The 20071-nt window shown below is 39.3% G+C and overlaps 2 protein-coding genes across 2 annotated transcripts in view; one reads left to right on the forward strand and one right to left on the reverse strand.

Annotated features, from left to right (window-relative positions):
- The window catches only part of LOC133650488 (A disintegrin and metalloproteinase with thrombospondin motifs 15-like), a 35647-nt gene extending 30705 nt beyond the window's left edge, over positions 1-4942 (forward strand). Inside the window, exon 8 of the mRNA XM_062047791.1 lies at positions 48-4942. Coding sequence (XP_061903775.1) covers positions 48-840 — 793 coding nt within the window. The 3' untranslated portion in view covers positions 841-4942. The remainder of the gene's footprint in view (positions 1-47) is intronic.
- LOC133650487 (serine/threonine-protein kinase 36-like) overlaps positions 1-20071 on the reverse strand; it is a 73410-nt gene that overhangs the window by 48987 nt on the left and 4352 nt on the right. The window lies entirely within an intron of this gene.

The following is a 20071-nucleotide window of genomic DNA, read 5'->3' on the forward strand; positions in this document are numbered from 1 at the left end:
ATCATTGTTTTATCACCTCATTGACTGTAATGTGTTCTGGCACGCAGACACGGCTACAACTTTGTGGTCATATTGCCAGTGGGCGCGGCCAACATAGACATCCGTCAGCGAGGATACCAAGGAATGCTGGGTGACGACAACTACTTGGCGGTGAAGAACAGCCAGAGTCAGTATTTGCTCAATGGCAACTACGTGGTGTCGGCAGGCGAAAGGGACATCATTGTGAAGGGCAGTCTGCTGCGCTACAGTGGCACCACTGGCATCTCCGAGAACCTCCAGGCTGTAAATCCCTTGGGCGAGGCCCTCACTGTGGAGGTGCTGTGTGCAGGGAACTTGACGCCGCCTCGCATACGCTACTCTTTCTACCTGGCCCGTCAGAACAAAGACGACAAGACTCTGAAGAAGGACGCTGGTGTGAAATCCCACAACAGCGTTCTGGCTGATGACAGTGACAAGGAGAAGGGCGTGAACACCTTGAAGAAACCTTACAGCAAAGAGGAGCCTCCTCTTGAGAAATGGACATCCACAAACTGGGATGAATGCTCAGTGAGCTGCGGCGAGGGTTTTCAGAGGCGAATGGTGCAGTGTTTAAGATCGGACGGCTCGCCGGGATTGAAATGCGATCCGTCCCAAAGACCGTCAGCCATCAGAGCTTGTGGAGACCCATGTCCAGAGTGGCATATTGGCCAGTGGGCGCCTTGCTCCAGAACCTGCGGGAAAGGCTTTAAGAGACGACCGCTGAGCTGCAGAGCCCAAACAGGACACACACTTCCTAGGGACCACTGCACTGGCTTACGTAAACCACAGGAGCTGGACTTCTGTAAACTAAGGTCTTGCTAGGAACTCCAAAAAAACCCTATATTAGGACTGAATAGACATTTCCCACATACATCCCGACACACCTAGCAAGGGAAGGAGGGTGAGCGGTGTAGAATGAACGCTGTCATATATTTTCCCCAACATTTAGACTATGTTATCTGAATTCACTCCCAACAGAAGACCAACACTGAACAAAGTCAATATAGAGCTGACATATGTTAGCAAGCTATTTATCTTGCTTATCAGTTTAGAAACCATTTAATGTCATAATGTTTTTAAACGTTGGGATTTTGTGCGGCCCGGCGTGACAGATGCAAAAACATTAATTTTTTTGACCAACTTGTCAAACACAATGTGACTGAGCCCCTAATTAATTTTTTTTGCAAATATGAGACCTATATCGGATTTTTTAAATGTCAGTGTTTCCAAATTTTCCATATCCGACCAAGGCCTCTTTCGTATGTGGATATAAATCGGATATATATGCGATGCATCCTTAATGTGAAATGCTCCCACGCTCGGGTCTCACTCATTTGACCAGAATGTCTTCAAAAAGCAATAACCGTCGTAATTCTTTGCCAAAATAGATGCTTACAAAATAAACAGTGGTGGAAATAGGTGAAAATAATATGTTTTAGGAACTCACGTGAAAGTTCCACCACTCCTGTCTCCGACTGCTCGCCCACACGCTCTTCAAGCAGACATCGAAGCAAATTATCTGTGAGAGCCTAAGTACTTGTCTTGTCATTCTTAATTTTCTACGTACAACAATTTTTTCAGAAAATGTAGACATTGATTGCACAAAATCAATGAAATTGCCACAAATGCGCCAGTGCTGAGATCGACAAGAGTTGGAGACATTTTTACTTCAGTAAACACTGCAGTACGTGCAACGTCATGACGTCATGTTTGTCTTGACATTAATGATAATGATAAATGGGTTATACTTGTATAGCGCTTTTCTACCTTCAAGGTACTCAAAGTGCTTTGACAGTATTTCCACATTCACCCATTCACACACACATTCACACACTGATGGCGGGAGCTGCCATGCAAGGCGGTAACCAGCAGCCATCAGGAGCAAGGGTGAAGTGTCTTGCCCAAGGATACACAACGGACGTGACTAGGATGGTAGAAGGTGGGGATTGAACCCCAGTAACCAGCAACACTCCGATTGCTGGCACGGCCACTCTATCAACTTCGCCACGCCGCCCCATTAAAAATCATATTTTTTTTGTAATGTAAACGGCCACTAAAAATATCGGATTCGACAAAAAAATTAATTGGAATTGGACATCCAACCCTGCAGTGGGAACGCAATCTAATTCCACCTTGTTATTCAATCCTGGAATAGATTTGTAACAAAACATATCATGGTTTTCTTTTTATGAGTTAGGTATTGTGTCATATTGGCTCACTTCGGGCCCTATTCTCCCATTTAGTTAAGTGAAAAAAGATGTGCAACTAGCAAGATTTTGCCTGCGTGACATTCTCCCCCTCGACTTAAGGGAAATTGCCCTTTTTTTGGGAATTTTGCCAATCATTCACAATCCATATGCACATATGATTTTATTTTTTATCCATTGTAACTTGTAAATAAACGTAAATGAAAGTCAGCTAACAATGGAGCCTACGGGAGTCGCTATCTTACACCTACAAAGTGCTGTAAAAAAAACCTTAAAATATGTTATATATTTAATGTAGTAACAGGCACATTCATATTAACATGTAATATTTATGTATTTTTTAAATCATTTTAAGCATACGGCAGGGCATTACAGCATTTGCTTTTTCACTTAATAACAACATCCATCCATCCATCCATTTTCTACTGCTTGTCCCTTTCGGGGTCACGGGGGTGCTGTAGCCTATCTCAGCTGCATTCGGGCGGAAGGCGGGGTACACCCTGGACAAGTCACCACCTCATCGCAGGGCCAACACAGACAGACAACATTCACAATAGGGCCAATTGTTAGTGTTATAAATGAAAAATGATAAATGGGTTATACTTGTATAGCGCTTTTCTACCTTCAAGGTACTCAAAGCGCTTTGACAGTATTTCCACATTCACCCATTCACACACACATTCACACACTGATGAAGGGAGCTGCCATGCAAGGCGCTACCAGCACTCATCAGGAGCAAGGGTGAAGTGTCTTGCCCAAGGACACAACGGACGTGACTAGGATGGTAGAAGGTGGGGATTGAACCCCAGTAACCAGCAACCCTCCGATTGCTGGCACAGCCACTCTACCAACTTCGCCACGCCGTCCTCCCCCGTGTGTTGCCAATCAACCTATCCCCAGTGGATGTCTTTGGAGGTGGGAGGAAGTTGGTGTACCAGGAGGGAACCCACACAGTCACAGGGAGAACATGCAAACTCCACACAACTACTACTAATTATACCTCACAAGAGCCAACAAACATAATACAACAATCTTTTAATTTACAATGTCTGCCCTCACATGGATGCCGACTGTTGGGATGTTCAAATCTTGTCGTTTAGATGAAGAATTAATCATAATCCTTGCGAATTGTTGAGAAAAAAAAGCCAGGACCGCATGTCTTTTTGTGTCTTTGTCATTTCCGGGTATAAGTGGATATAACTTCTCGGTTTATGACCACAACCTTTTTCAATCCAGGTGAGAGGCATGATTTGGTTAATAGTCAGGTCAAGAGATGTAAATGGGGTATTGTTGGTGCCTTTTGGATGCATTTTTAGAGCGATTTAGAGGCAAAGTGGATGAATCCCATTAGCACCATTGCTTGCCACCCAGAGCGAGCCGATTATTTAAAAAAATTGAATGCAAAAAAACCACATGTTCTTGTCTTTCATAAGGATTGGGAATTGTAGACAAAATTCCCCAAAAAGTGCAGTTCCCCTTTAAGTCTGTCACAGCACGCCTTCCTCCATGATGCACACTTTGGGTGGAGCAACGCTTAAATGTTGGCAATCCCACATTTTGTACTAAACAGAACTCTTAACATTACAAATACTCTTCGATTGCTTATAATAAAATATCAAAAATACTATCAGATTGGTTATAATAAAAGGTGAAAAAAAGTTTAATCTACGGATTATTATTCACATCCAGCCAGGATGAAGACACTGTTGTAGCTTGCATACACACATTACTTTAAATAAACTCTTAAATGCCCTTACTTAAAGGCCCTTACTGCATACACTACACCTTTTATCCCCATAATAAGAAAGCTACATACTATATGCATCTTTTATTTTCATCTACATTTTTGCTTGATCGGAATTCCAAAAGCATTGTGTACGTGGACACTAGATACATTGATCTGATCATGTTTTGCTTGTATACATGCGCCGAGCGTTTAATCAGAATAAACATCTGGGTTGTCGGAAATAGTAGAAGACTACTTTCGCCAATGTTGCAAACAAAAGTCCTGTTCTTTGGGCCTCCCAAGTAAAATGTCTCCTGTCTGGCGTGTCTGTTTAAGTAATTTTTCAAATTCATTATTTACATGAACTCGCTTTTACAACTATGTGTTTTCAACCTTTCAACCACAAGGCGTTCAACAATCCTGAGTTCCTTTTAACATTTCCAACATGAAGAAACAAACATTGACATTGATGCTGTTTGGAACAACGGTCGGCAAAAACCACACCTCTCGTTTCGAATTAAATTTCTTTCCGAATTGTCCATATCGGAATAAATATTCTGATGAACGTTTTCTAAATCTGATTGGACCTTTATTCTGATTTTTTGTGTCCATGTAAATACAGCTATTTTCTGCCCACCCTACTATTCGACATTAGTCACCACAAAAAAGACTAAGCTGCTCTTTCTGCACACTCGATGAAATCCTGTAAATCATGATATTATTCTTATGCTGTTCCTTTACGGGCCCACGTTGTCCAGTACAACATCCCGCCACATGATGGATCCTTTTATAGTCAGATTTTTATTTCTATTTTGTAATTTCATCAGCTTTTGCACTTTGTACAGCAAAAGAAAGTGTTGACTTATAAGGGCTGTACTGTATACTATGTATACATTTATTCAGCTCTGTGCAAAAAAATCATGTATATATGTTTTTAATCTTTTTTTAAAACACAACTGAATTGTTTTTGAATATATTTATTCCAAATAAAGCCTTGAATAAAAATGTGGAGTTGATGATCTTTTTTTAAAACTTGTACACCAGTAGAGTAAATAAATGATTGGTTTAATGTGCATCTTTTATAAACACACATCTGCAGTTATACATTTTGGAGCAAAGCGTAGATAATATATGACAAAAGGCTGACCTACATAAACGTGGATAGAAGAGGAGCTGGAGGACAGCCAATGGAAATATTTGTTTGTTCCCCCAACGGCCTCTTGCTTGAGTTCATAGTCAGATCTTGTTGCAGCTTTGATGGCATTAATTGTACGAGACAGCTTATCTTGACTCGGAGCTTTCCCAATACAGTTTAGGATTTGGATAGCAGTCTCATACATCAGGAAGCTGAAGTTTTATTGGAAGCTGTCGCAACTCTCTGTCCAGTTTACACTTCGCACTCACTGAACACTTCATAGGGTACACATGCACATTGTAATGACTTGCAATACAAGAAGATTGCACAAGGGACTATATAAAACAAAAGTTAAAGTTAAAAAGTCCCAACAATAGTCACACACACACTAGGTATGGTGAAATTATCCTCTGCATTTGACCCATCCCCATGTTCACCCCCTGGGAGGTGAGGGGAGCAGTGAGCAGTAGCGGTGGTCGCGCTCAGGAATCATTTTGGTGATATAACCCCCAATTCCAACCCTTGATGCTGAGTGCCAAGCAGGGAGGCAATGGCTCCCACTTTTTGTTGTCTTTGGTATGACTCGGCCGGGGTTTGAACTCACAACCTTCCAGTCTCAGGGCGGACACTCTAACCACTAGGCCACTAAGCAGGTCGAATAACATAACTCGGCTTTTGTACTTTTCATAGAATTTGCTTTTCGATGTAAATCTTTACCCGGTTTGCGTATACAATCTCGGTTATCACATGGCCAAACAATGTGCTAAGCAAACTAGTCCGTTTGCTCGTGTATCATCCTGCCGACTCGAGAGCCCTAACAAAAAATCCCACATGTCAGTGACTCAGTGTTGTTGTGTTACGAATACAGTGGTACCTCAACTTTAGACTGCCCCAACGTAAGAGTGCTCTGGGATAAGTATTTTTTTTCCGGCTAATTGTTACGCTTTAAAGGGGTCATATTATGATGCAGGCGGAAATAGAAATGAAGGACGTCAAGTAACAAGTCTGGTACAATATACTGTTATAATTCATACGTTTAATCTCCTACAAAAGTCATTATCTCGCTTATGTTAAATCCTGGACAAAACAAGTGTATATTGACAATAAAATGGTTTTCTATTATATATCATGTGAATAATTTTACTGCACTGCTGTTTTGACCACTTGTAAACAATAGAGGCACAGTATCTATACTATACAGTAAGCTAAGCTACGAGCTACATCGCAAACGTAGTAACAGATTATATTACTAACTTGTCCATTGCCAAATATAGTAGACACTGATCCAATTAAAAGTAGTTTTTCGGAAAACCATTCGTTCTTTTGGCGAAGGGCGTTGATGCTATTGTCTTACAGTAGAAGGCTATGCTAGCTACACAATAAATTTAGTTACCTTTGGTAACATCTCATTCGTACATTTCTAACGTACTGTTATTATTTATTATTTAATTGTCTCCTCCATTGCTATAAACAGTAGCCCGCTATTAAAAGTAGTTTTTTGGAGGTTTGTGAAGGTCTGTGGTTGAACCAGAACTCTTCTTTGCACATACTCGAATCGACTTCTTCATAATTGAAGGCACATTGCCACAAATCATGAACGTTAAAAGTAGGGCACTTTTTGCTTCGGATTAAGCTGAAAGATTTCGAAGTGACTTGACTTGTGCAGGTTAAAGCAAACCAAGAACAGAGTATTTTCTTGATTGGCTTTCATTGTGGACATGTTGCGGTTCAGTGAATCCATCCAACCATTTTCTACCGCTTGTCCCTTTCAAGGTCGCGGGGGTGCTGCAGCCAATCTCAGCTGCATTCGGGCGGTAGGCGGGATACACCCTGGACAAGTCGCCACCTCATCCCAGAGCCAACACAGATAGACAACATTCACACTCACATTCACACACTAGGGACAGTTTAGTGTTGCCAATCAACCTATCCCCAGGTGCATTTCTTTGGAGGTGGGAGTAAGTCAGAGTACTCGGAGGGAACCCACACAGTCATGGGGAGAACATGCAAACTCCACACAGAAAGATCCCGAGGCCAGGATCTTCGTTTTAACCCCTGTTCCACCGTACTGCCAGTGGTACAACCGGTCCTACACAGTGTTGGGTTAGATACTGAAAAGCAGTAACTAGTTACAGTTACTAGTTACTTTATTTCAAAAATAACTCAGTTACTAACTCAGTTACTTACACCAAAAAGTAATGCGTTACTGTGAAAAGTAACTATTTAAATGATAAATGATAAATGGGTTATACTTGTATAGGGCTTTTCTACCTTCAAGGTACTCAAAGCGCTTTGACAGTATTTCCACATTTACCCATTCACACACACATTCACACACTGATGACGGGAGCTGCCATGCAAGGCGCTAACCAGCAGCCATCAGAGGCAAAGTGGGAAGTGTCTTGCCCAAGGACACAACGGACGTGACTAGGAAGGTAGAAGGTGGGAATTGAACCCCAGTAACCAGCAACCCTCCGATTGCTGGCACAGCCACTCTACCAACTTCGCCACGCCGTCCCTATTTAGTGACTTCTTTTTATTTTTTTTATTTTTTTATTTTTAAGGCTCCCATTAATGCCCTTTTAGCCTTCATTTCAGTACTGTTATTGCACTGGAGAATAATACAATCTGTTGATCAACTTGACATGCGTTTGCATCACTGAACTCTGCAAAGCAATGTGGTCTATGTACAACACACAAAGACAAAGCTATGTTTCAAAGGGCCAATTTATTTCGGGCCAAAACAAATTGACTGAACTATTTAAAATAGCTACAACATAACATACATAAGTAACAAACCGCATAATAACAACATGTCACAACATAGCTGTAAACCTGGCTTCACCCAAGGAAGACACACATGACATGATATATGTTACCATGAATTGATTAACGTGGACCCCGACTTAAACAAGTTGAAAAACTTATTCGGGTGTTACCATTTAGTGGTCAATTGTACGGAATATGTACTGTACTGTGCAATCTACTAATAAAAGTTTAAATCAATCAATCAATGTCATGTCACTATATACAGCACACATACTGCTATAAACAAAGCTTAACTAGGCGTTTTTCTCTCTCAAGGTATTGTGAAATAAAATCATGTCTTCAGGAAATCAACACTGTACTGAAGCCCATAACACTCTACGCATTTCCCCAGTTTTAGTTTATAGAGAAGGAAAGATTGGCCTGGCCCACTAGGATCCCTCTTTATGTTTGTGAACTTTATAGTCTATACATTTAGAGTGATTTGATAATCAAACACTCTAGAAGTCTAGAATGAAAGCGTATATAAGAGAATTGACAGAGTGTGTGTACCTTCAGTGCTGAATGATGAGCAGAGGCAGAGTTTGGAGTGTTTTCTTTAGCTTGCTTTCCATGTTTATGTACTCACTGTCCACTGTGTCCAGATGCCTGAAAGCAGGTGACTCCACTGTAGAAATAGCCTGCATGTCTTCTAGCACATACGCTACAATGGCTCTATCAATGTTGTCCTGGCTAGCAGTCCCTCCGTTAAAATCCAGCCGCTGTTGCTTAGATGGAGGTGGAGATGAAGGTGAAGTGTGTCTCTTTTTAATAGCTTTGTCGAAGCATGTTGCTTTTGTAGGTGTTTCAGCAGATTTGAATTGCTCGTTTTGGGCAGTAGATGGGATCTTTGATCCAAGACACAACTTCCATTTAACTAAAATGTTCTTTTCTTTGTGCTCGACAAAAGAAAAGTAGTGAGAATATCTCCATGTTAAGAAACTTACTTTGTAACGCGTTAGTCCCAGCACTGGTCCTACATAAATTAAAATTGGCTGACCTGTGCAAAGATGTATGGGTAAATGTCTACCATATATGGATAATCCACTGACAAGTCAGAGCAAATTCAAAACTGACAGTTTCAAGGAAGTATGAAGGAAGGCAAGATTGTTTTGCAATGCCTCCACGGTTTGATTTCAAAAGGACTTATGCTTATCCCAAATACACATAAGAAGACACAAATAGGTAAGTAAAGTTAGTTTTGTATAATAGGGCGCCTTTAAGTTGCAAGAAAAGATCAGAGTTTCAAGCATCCCTGCCATGGGTTGGCATAGCAAATGTCACAGTGAACCCTGTGTGATGGGCCCAAAATGTCTGGTCATACTATAGCATCAGCTTATAGTTGGAGATCAACATAACTTTGTTTTTCCAAGTATGGGAAGGAACAAAGTGAGTGTGAGGTACTGTGCTAAGATGAAAAAGTGAATGATATTAAGTGGTCATATCATGCAAAACCAATTTTTCTTACATGTCAATGGATGTTCTCATTCATCCAGGTCATTGTATTCTGGGCATTCAATCGAACTGTGGACTGTTTGGTTTGTCTCAGATGACGTTTCGCCTGTCATCCAAGTAGGCTTCATCAGTTCATAGCGGCTGGTGCCAAAACCCCTATAAGTTATAGTCCAACACAAGGAATGTATGCCTTGGCAAGGATGTTTCCGTCCGAGGAAAATACACTTCAACAACTGTTGTTGGCGTTGACTGTAGGATTGCTTGTTTGCATCTCAACAGTTGTTTTTCTCAGTACGATAGAACGAAACCATCCTTGCCCATGGACACCCTCCTGGCGAAACGTCTTCTAGGACAAACCAAACAGTCCAGTTGCAATTGATTGAATGCCCTGAAAAAACAACTTTTATTTGCCTGTTGGCACCTGTTTTTGTGTGTTTGACATCACAAGAGCTCCCCAAATTTGAATTTAAACCATGGAAGTGGAGATAATGAAACACTTTAGCCTCTTGAGACGATTGTGACATATTTTTCTGTGGTTACGTCAACGGATATACTGTACAAGTCTTCAATAAAGGTAAATGTGACATTAAATGTTCATTCATTCATTTTTTTGACATTTATATGTATTTCACATTGTTTTCTGAATCTAAAACGTACATTTTTCTCCATAAAATTGACATTATTTCTTATGGGAAAAAATTGCTCACCTCAACCTGACCTCACTGAGGTCCCATAGAAAATAGGTAATAGACTGATAAATACCACATTTGAATATATTCTCTTAGTATTTGCTCACCCGTGTTGTAAGTTAAAGAATAATAATTAGCCAATGCCGATTTTGGAACATTCCTAAGCAGACGTAACCTTGTAAACAAAGCAAAATGATCTAAAACAGATGATGGGACGAACACCTCTTAGAGGTTCTAATTAGAAGGAGTGAGCCAAACGATGACATGTCTGTGTGTTGTCTGTCTGTGTGCCTGATCAGCAGCAGATGTGTGTTTGCTGCGATTGCTGATACGGACAGGCTGCTCACCACAGACTACATTCAAGATCTCAATGAGCCGCTTTGTAGCCGATTCATGTGATAGTGACTGGGTTCATGGAAAAGTCCGACGAGGAGCCACATTAGTGCGCATCACTGCTGAGCTCTGCTGACCACAGCAGGAACAGGATGATTCTGCAAACAATGGAAGTGACACATTCACAGCTGACCTCCATGCACTGCAAACTATTCTAATCATTCCGTCGAATGAGGTTAAAAATAAACTGTGTGCCGCTTTATTGAAACAAGGCAAAAATACAAAGTAGAGCAACATTAAGCCACGTGTACTGCATTTGCAAATGCATCATTTATATAACTTGTAAACAAACATTGCATTGACCAATAAATCCAACCAAAGCAGCAAGGAAACAGACCGCAGCACCAAAGTGGAAACTGTGGACTATAATACACAACAGTTTTCTGTAAGCATTTTGCAATTTCTAGTCAATCACTCTGTATAATTCAGTGTGAATGGGTCAAAAAAGGCCTTGCAATGCATGCACAATATCAGCTTCCATCACTGCAAACCGTCTAAGACTACTTAGCATTCATGAAAACAGCATTACCACACGTTTGCATTTGAGCTAGATAATTGATTGGATCATATCCCAATCATTTCTAAAAAAAGTCAACAACAATCCACTATCATAGTGTCCTAATAAAAAAACAGAATCATAGAGGCATGTGAAACCATTAAATGTGTCAGCAGATATTATGATCTGCTTAATCAACCACAGTTGGCATATTACAGTATTTAATCATAATGCTCACATTAAAGAACATCATAGAAAAGAAAAAAAAAGCTCATGGTTTGGCTGGTGCAGCATCTGGTGAGACTTTGTTTAACCCTTCCATGGCTTTCCAAAAAGCAGCCTGGGAAAAGTCCAGAGGTAACTGTCAGTTCTCATGAGAATTTAGTACGATTTCCTACACAAAGTTTGCACAGGTAATCGTAGAAAACGAGCCCAGAGGTTATGTTTTGATAGTCATTTATATATGTGTCCTGGAAAAATCCAAATCAATAAAATCTGGATAAAACTCCAGACTGAAGAATGCATTTTGTATTATCACAGTTACAGTCCACTTGAAATAAAATATATGTGCAGTGTTATCACTTGTCACTGCACAATCTGCCCCCTCAATATTTTCTTATTTAAAAAAAAAAAATGCTCTAATTATAGCCGCAGCGTATATTTACATAAACTACAAAGAGGATGGAATGTTAATTTTAGGATGTTATTTTTAAACTGTCATTATACATATAAAACCTTTATTTTAACTTTGATTATTTGGAGTGCATGAGAGAGTAGAGACGAACATTTTGCTATCTTTGACTACACGTTAGGGCTGCACAATCTTGGAACAAACATGACTTTGTGATCTAGTTCAGTGATTGTCAAACTGCGGTACACGTACCACTAATGGTACGCGGGCTCCATCTATGGTACGCCAAATAATCACCCAATAAAATATTGAAACTGTTCAAACTGTGGCCAAAATATTAAATATACTTGTTAAATAAAACCTCTGTCTTGTTTTTAATGAATACTTAAGCCTACCATGCTACCGTGTTTTAATGTTGGTCATTATGGTGGTACTGGGATAGCCAAGTGTTTTCTGAGGTGGTACTTGGTGAAAAAAGTTTGATAACCACTGATCTAGTTTAATTAACCCTGCAATATGTATTTTAAAATGCAGGGATTTTTACTAGATGACTTAAAGCTGGGGTACTTGAATCTTGTGTCCATCCATCCATCCATTTTCTACCGCTTGTCCCGTTCGGGGGTTGCTGAAGCCTATCTCAGCTGCATTCGGGCAGAAGGCGGGGTACACCCTGGACAAGTCGCCACTTCATCACAGGGCCCACACAGATAGACATTCACACTCACATTCACACAGTAAGGCCAATTTAGTGTTGCCAATCAGCCTATCCCCAGATGCATGTCTTGTGTCACCAGGAAAAATGTCAACTGTAACGCATGCCCTCCACTCGCGTCAGCTTATGAGGAGGCTCCTTCGTGGGCTCTGCTCACCCCTCCTTTCTGTAAATCCTGTGGTTGGATGTGGAGGAGTTGACCGCCAGGAAGACAAACGGTTTTGTCTTTTGGGGTTTTATTTACTAAAATCCTTATTTATAAGGCACAGACAGCTAGCAGACGTACAATTTTTTTCAGAAATGATTACTGTTAAGGTATACTGTATGATGCTAATTAGATTTTTCTATTTAGTTAAAAAATATAACTTAGATACCCCAGCTTTAAATAGCACTTTAAGTTATGCTACACTGCTGTCATCTTTGTTCATTAATATAGTGAGATATGAGTTGTACATTAACAATGTATTAATTGTATTAATTGTTTTTTAATTGCCCGTGAGTTTTAAAAGGCACGCACCTGCGGAGTTAATTTGCCTCTCAAATCGCAGGACCTTGAAATTGGACTATTGTGCACAACAAGTACATTGTGATTACGATGCTGAAACTATATATTGTGCATCTCTACTAAACGCCTATTAACAATGTATCACAACACAGCAGCAACAAAACCCATGTTGTATTATCATTGAGAAGCAAACTGCTCATCCAGCATCAATAAGTTCATTGTATCACACATGAGTTTCTCACCAACAGCTGAGTAGTGTAAATTACATTTAAAAACTATTCTTTACGGTTGACCTTAAATCTCGTAGAGCAGAAGTCTTCAACATTTTAAAATATCCTTCCGATCCAGACGGGTGGTTTATGCAGATAGTCATTAAGATTGGAGCAAATGTAAACACTTTTTTCGAAATTTGGGTCGAAATTATCCTTACAGCGCATGTCTTTGGCGTCAGCTGTACTTTGGTGGTGGAGGGGGACTACATTTGTTGCAATTGTCTTGCTGATTTCTCCCCGATTCAACATGTACAGAATTAGTGTTAAATGGTGTAGAGTTTGTTGCTCTAAAACTGAAACTATCAAAATCAAAAGTATGGTCTAGATCAGTGGTCCCCAACCACTGGCCTGGGGACTGGTACCGGTCCATGACGCATTTGCTACCGGGCTGCAGAGAAACATTAAATAATTGATAAACGACTGCATTTTCTCCGACGTTACTTTCGCCTGTCCCATTAGACACACCAATAAGCTTGTTTATAGATGTACAATAAAACTCCTCAAAGGAAGTTGCCATTTGTTATATTTGTTATAACTTCGTGAAATGATATAATGCACATCAACGAACATAAACTATTAATGTGACATATTGTAGCCAAAGGCTGAGTTCCATCTGCATCCCATTGCAAAGAAACAAGCCCAGGCCTCCCACTAATTCAGTGTTATGGTGAGTTGTATTTTCCAGGCACTTAGTTTTGCAGTATTTATCTGGCACAAGTGGAAAGCCAGTCCCTGAACATAATGCCTACATTAAACCGGTCTGTGGTGCAAAAATGGGAGGAGACCACTGGTCTAGAGGGCACCAAACAGCTCCATTTGAAAAAGAGAGGTAAAACAAAAGTAGCAAACAGAATGAAAAATGTTTAAACGATTAACATGACAACGTCAGACAAGCAGAAATGCAGAGACATGTTTGTTTACAGCGTAAGTTAGTGCCTCTACTTTTTCTTAATTAGCCCCTTAAATCCTCGGGCAGCTATAAAAATTATAAAATGATGTTTCTGAACAGATGATACTGTATGTGTAATATTTTTTAATTTTGACAGTCCAAAATGATAACACACACACATTGGTTGGTTGAAGTCTATTTTGAACATGTATGCAGTTTGAACATGATACATCACATATTTCACACCTTTTTTTTCATTTCTCCTAAGGTGTCCAAAAAGGAATGGGAAAAAGCAAAGCTTGTTCAATACTACCCAGGAGCATCACTTGGTTTGAAGAACAGAGGGGGTTTATTCCCCAGGAGGATACTGTGATGCGAGTGCGCAAAGCGCGCAATCAAAACATTTTTGAACTTGCAAGATCTTTTCGCTCACAACTTTTTGTGCCACTGTGTTAGAATTACACAACACTGAATGCATTTAAATGGTTGAAAGTGGATGTGTAGGAAATCTTTCATCTTTAGTAAGCATGAGATGGCCCAAACACATAAGGACGGTATTGTTGCATAAAGCTAGCAGGCAACTTCCAAACAGGGAAACTTTGCACAGATGGTAGTGTAAACAAACTTGCACAACACTACAGAGTTGACCTGAAAACAGAGGAGGTTCTGGTGGAAAGAAATTTTCTCGCCTGGAAAAAAGGGGCTGGATGTCCACCCAAAGATATGTTGTCTGTGCACAACCTCAAAAAGCACAAAGAAAAAAAAATATTGATAAACATCTTGAACCTTATTTAAAAAAATCTTATTCATCTCATAGGTGTAACATAAATTACTTAACTATTTATTTATGAGAACTTTAATTATTGTTTATTTATGTATTTAATAATTATTTCCTCACTCATTGTATATTATTAATGTATTTATTTATTCACTGGTGTGTTACAAATGGAGAACAAACAAATTAAATAAAACTGCTATGATACGAAAAAGTTTTTACATGCAATAATTTAAGTCTGCATGTTAATTTTATACCAAACTGAAGAGGGAAGTTTGCCAAACATGTAAAATTACAGTAAAACCTGCCATAAAGCGCAATTTTCAATGTTAATCACCATTATGCTGTCATGTAGATCTGCGTGCACACACACACACACACACACACACACACACACACACACACACACACACACACACACACACACACACACACACACACACACACACACACACACACACACACACACACACACACACACACACACACACACAAACACAGACATGCATACACAAACACAGACCCGCACACACAAATACATAAAGGACTTTTTTTCCGCCACACAGCAGAGCGTTGATTGTCATTCGTACAAAAATTTAAAAAAGTAGGATTTACAATATTGATGATCAGAGACACTTACGTTTGCATTGATTAAAGTAAGCCATACATATAGCTAACAGACTGAACAAGACACATAACGATAACTGTTATTAAAATCCCCCCCCCACACATCAGACTCTGATGACTCTGCAATATGAAGTATAAACGATAAAGCATTGAACATTAAGACTATGTGAAAGTTCGACTCCTTACAATTTTTTCCAATTGCTTACACACTAAATTTTTAATTTTCACACAGTTAAAGTCTACATACAGTAAGCAAAACCACTGTGCAGATTAGCCTAATATTAGGCATAGAATCTGCTTCACAGTTTTTGCAAAATATTACACACAATGCTTTACACACACCTTCCCATCTTGCACATGTGATGTGGATGAGACACTATGGCCTGATCAAGCTAGACAGGCAGGTGATGATTAGAAACAGTAACTGAGGCTTTTGAGTATGTTCTTTCATAGAGTTGCTGTTGCCTAAGTCTGCACATGCTGTAATATTTATTTATCTCCAGATTTTTTTTCAAACATTTTATTCGTCTCAGATTTGAATTTGTACTGCATGTCATTGTTGACTACTGTGATATGTTACTTTACCTGACTGTGGTAAAAATAAATATTTTCAGTTTTCAGCATCATTGTTAAGCAGTTTTTGAAAATATTACAGGATATTTTTACTTTCTCTTTAGGTCCTTACGTATAGGCCCACTTCAAAGCAAACAATGACGATTGCTATGGATTTGCCAATACATTTTGTCAAGCTACAGTAATCATTCATCACATATGCTAAAAAGGTCGTGCAAAATGCCCCAAACATGTGATTTCTTATAGTAAAATAGGGTTTTTTACAAATGTGTTTTGTATTTATCACTGTTCTGGGTAACTCACTCCAATAGTGTCTTATCATTTGAAATCTGTGTGAGTAAGATGAAAATAAAACTGCAGTTTAACAAATGTTTGCTTCATTTTGATGAATGGGCATATGTTTTGAGCGAAGTGTGTCATTTTGCAAATAATACAGGAATTAAGAACATTTAATGTGATGTTTGGAAAAGTGTGTATATCTTTTGAAAAAAGACACACAGTTAGTAAAATTGTGTGTAAGCAAATGGAAAAAACTGTAACATGCAATGCAAAACTCATGGTCATCGATTACCATTACTAACATTGTCAGCAAGGTGGCATGATTACAACAATATAAATTGGGACATTGCCACACAGGCCGTAGTCTAGACACCCCTGGAATAGAGGCGTTGCCTTTATAAAATAATGTGTTTTCACCTCTAAACTGCCTTACTGCACTAACGTGTCACATTTCTGAGGTAAAATATATCAAAGAAGTTGGCCTTTTGGAAGATGATCATTTTGCCAGAAAAATAGTCCAAATCAAATATAGTCTAAATAGTCCGTAAATTTGATTATGACTGCCAACTAAATGTTAATGAAAATAAGTTTCAGTGGAGCACATCTGAGAAGGAAGACGTGCAAAACGTGTCGGTTGAAGTAATGAGGAGCAAACACTTTAACGTTGTCGTAACTTTCTGGCTGCCAACGTCTCCTCATTTCCACAGCGAATGCTTTTTGAGGACGAGTACATCTTTTCTCTATAAATGTGACAAGTTCCTGGCCTAGGAAAATAATCTGCTCAATTTCAAAACACCACCTTGTGCCTTTGAAAGTTGGCCCAGAAGACGAATAAAGTTCTGCTGTTTGAGATTACTGGAGAACGACTCTGGATTTTGGCCACATTGGTGTAGTCCTGCCAATCCCCCCAGACTGAATTATTGGCCAAGCACCTTAAAAGGGAGCAGCGCGGAAGATGAAATCATTTGGTAATGCTGTTGACTAAGGACATGCAATTCTGCATATAACTTGATTAATCTGCGGACAAAGACAACAATGCATTACAAACAGGACTTTAATATGTCAACGTGAGCAGGGCTCCTGATTAAAACTCATGATTTATGAGCAAGAGTTAAAGAGGGCAGGATCCTGCTAATCAAAACCTGCCGTAGGCTAAACACTTGAAAACATGCTTGGAAAACACATCAAATCTGGTCTTGTTCAAGGCTCGCTGTAAGGTCAGCGCACGCCGCACACTGCACTGCACTGTTTGACACCACGCTAATTTAAATGGATACATCTCGGTCATATGAGGAAGAATGTGCGTTTTACGCTGCAAGGTATTATCTGAGTTTGCTGAGCATCCAACACAAACACGACAATGTTTTATTAGCTCATCCTGCCAAGAGAAATGGGAGAATGGTGCACAGCAAAGGCGCAGAGGATGCACAGAAAACAAGCATAACAAAAAACAGCAGAGCCCAATGCTTCCTGTTGGCGTCCGAGTGTCAGCATGGGGGGAAATGGAATTCAAAAAAATTCATTAACGTTGCATGTGGATAAATTGCAAACGTCCGTGAATGTCTCTCATGTTTTGCCAAAGTGTACAGCCTGTGTCTTCCTGCCTATAATTTCATTGTTATTTTTAGTGTAGATGGAGAGTCAGTATTGTCACAAAGCATCAGACAACCACAGTTGACTGTTTCCTTCCAATAAAGATGAAACGATTCCAGTTTAAAACAGACCACTTGACGATAAAGAGTCGTGTCTTGTTGCCAATGTGCAATGACGTCTAGAGAAGAGCAAAAGTTAATTAATCATCCTCAGGTGGATTCCTGCTTTCGGGTGCTCTGAGGCTATATCTATCTTGGAGTGTTTAGTCCAGACTCCATCTCAGATCATCACTATGCAGTTCTGAAACTCCACCACTGACATGAGTAATGATTGAGATTAGCCGGATGAATAATGTCTTTTTCAATGGATTTAGGGGTATATTAGTAATACAGAGGTGCCTCAACTTAAGAGTGTTTTGAAATAAGAGCTGTCTCTAAGTTAATTGTTTTGCTTTTAAGTTGCAAACAAAAACTTCAGTTGCAACCAACCCCGCCATTAGTTGGCGTAGCAAATGTCACAGTGAACGCCATGAGAGCCAACCAAAACATCTGGTCTTACTCGCTAGCATTAGGCTATTGCGAGAGATCTCCATACCTTTGTTTTTCAATTATGGGCAGGAAGAAAGTGAGTGTGAAGGACAGTTCTGAGTAGAAGTAGATGGTATTCATTGAATTATACAAATAAATAATCAAAAACATGTAGCCAGCTTGGCAAAGCAATTTGAGCTTTGTCTGCACCATACTGATGCTGAATGAGTCTGCCAGACAAAAATTACTTTCTTAATTTATCCAGGAAAATATAGAAAAGCTGTTGATAGTTTGTTTGACAGAAAACCAGCTGGAAGGAGATACCATAAAACTCTCCAAAGTAAATGTTGTACATTATTATACATGATTTCATATAAATACAGTAGTTGTTAGTAGTACATGCTATTGTATTGTTTTCATACAATGTTTCTTATCTAAAAGTTTTCTTTTAGATACCGTATTTTTCGGACTATAAGGTGCACTTAAAATACTTTCATTTTCTCAAAAATCGACAGTGCGCCTTATAAACCGGTGCGCCTAATGTACACAATAATTTTGGTTGTGCTTACTGACCTCAAAGCTATTTTATTTGGTACATGGTGTAATGATAAGTGTGACCAGTAGATGGCAGTCACACACAAGCGATAAGTGTAGACTGCAATATGATGCCAGTTAACAACACCAAAACTTTAAATGTTCCATTGAGTATATAGAGCATTACACACGACACTCAAAAATCTGTCAACTTAGTGCGCCTTATAATCCGGTCCGCCCTATGGTCCGGAATATACAGTACACGTCCGTCACATACCAAATTAAGCTTGTTAGTCGAGGTACTACTTTATTAGTGTCACACAAATTCTTTGCAAATGTGAATATTCCCCTGGGATCTTTGGTTACAGGTAAGTACAAATAGCATTTACATATTCAGTATCTTTATAACATTTCAAAAAATACATTCATTACCATGAATTGATTAACGTGGACCCCAACTTAAACAAGTTGGACCCCAACTTAAACAAGTTGAAACACTTATTCGGGTGTTACCATTTAGTGGTCAATTGTACGGAATATGTACTGTACTGTGCAATCTACTAATAAAAGTTTAAATTAAATTCAATTGAATTAAATTAAATTCAATTCACTCTAGTGTAAATAACCTACATGTTTGCAGTGATGGGCAGTAAAAAGCTACATGTAGCTAAGCTACATAGCTTAACTACATTTTCCAGTAGCTTGGTGGTAGCTTAGCTATTTTTTGAATGATCACATGACGACGAGGGAGTCAGAGACAGAGGGACGCTTCAAGCTGACCACTCCAAAAAAACCACATACTTGAAAATGGCAGAGGAATTCTCCCCCGCAGAATAGTTTTTTCCTTTAGTGATGAAGACGGTGTGCAGGAAACCCACAATAATGCGTGTCCATGGCCATATTTGGACAAATATATACGTTGAAAGAAAACAATGCCCAAAACCTTAATTTTTAGTTGTTTACTCTGTGTACTAAAATCATAACTGCTCTCTTCATCTAAGACGTTCAACACAAATTTAGGAACACACATTAAGGTGAGTTAAACTAATATGTGATATATACTCATTACATGCAAAGTGTGAGACACCTCAAGCCCCAAAGACCCAACATTGTATGAGACTTTCAATTCAAAGTTTTCATAAACTGTAAGCCATAATCATCAAAATTATATCCAAAGAAGGCTTGAAATATTTGGAGTTGCATGTTATGAGCCTATGCCATATGTTAGTT

This window comes from Entelurus aequoreus, linkage group LG05 (assembly GCF_033978785.1).
Source record: "Entelurus aequoreus isolate RoL-2023_Sb linkage group LG05, RoL_Eaeq_v1.1, whole genome shotgun sequence".
Lineage (NCBI taxonomy): Eukaryota > Metazoa > Chordata > Actinopteri > Syngnathiformes > Syngnathidae > Entelurus > Entelurus aequoreus.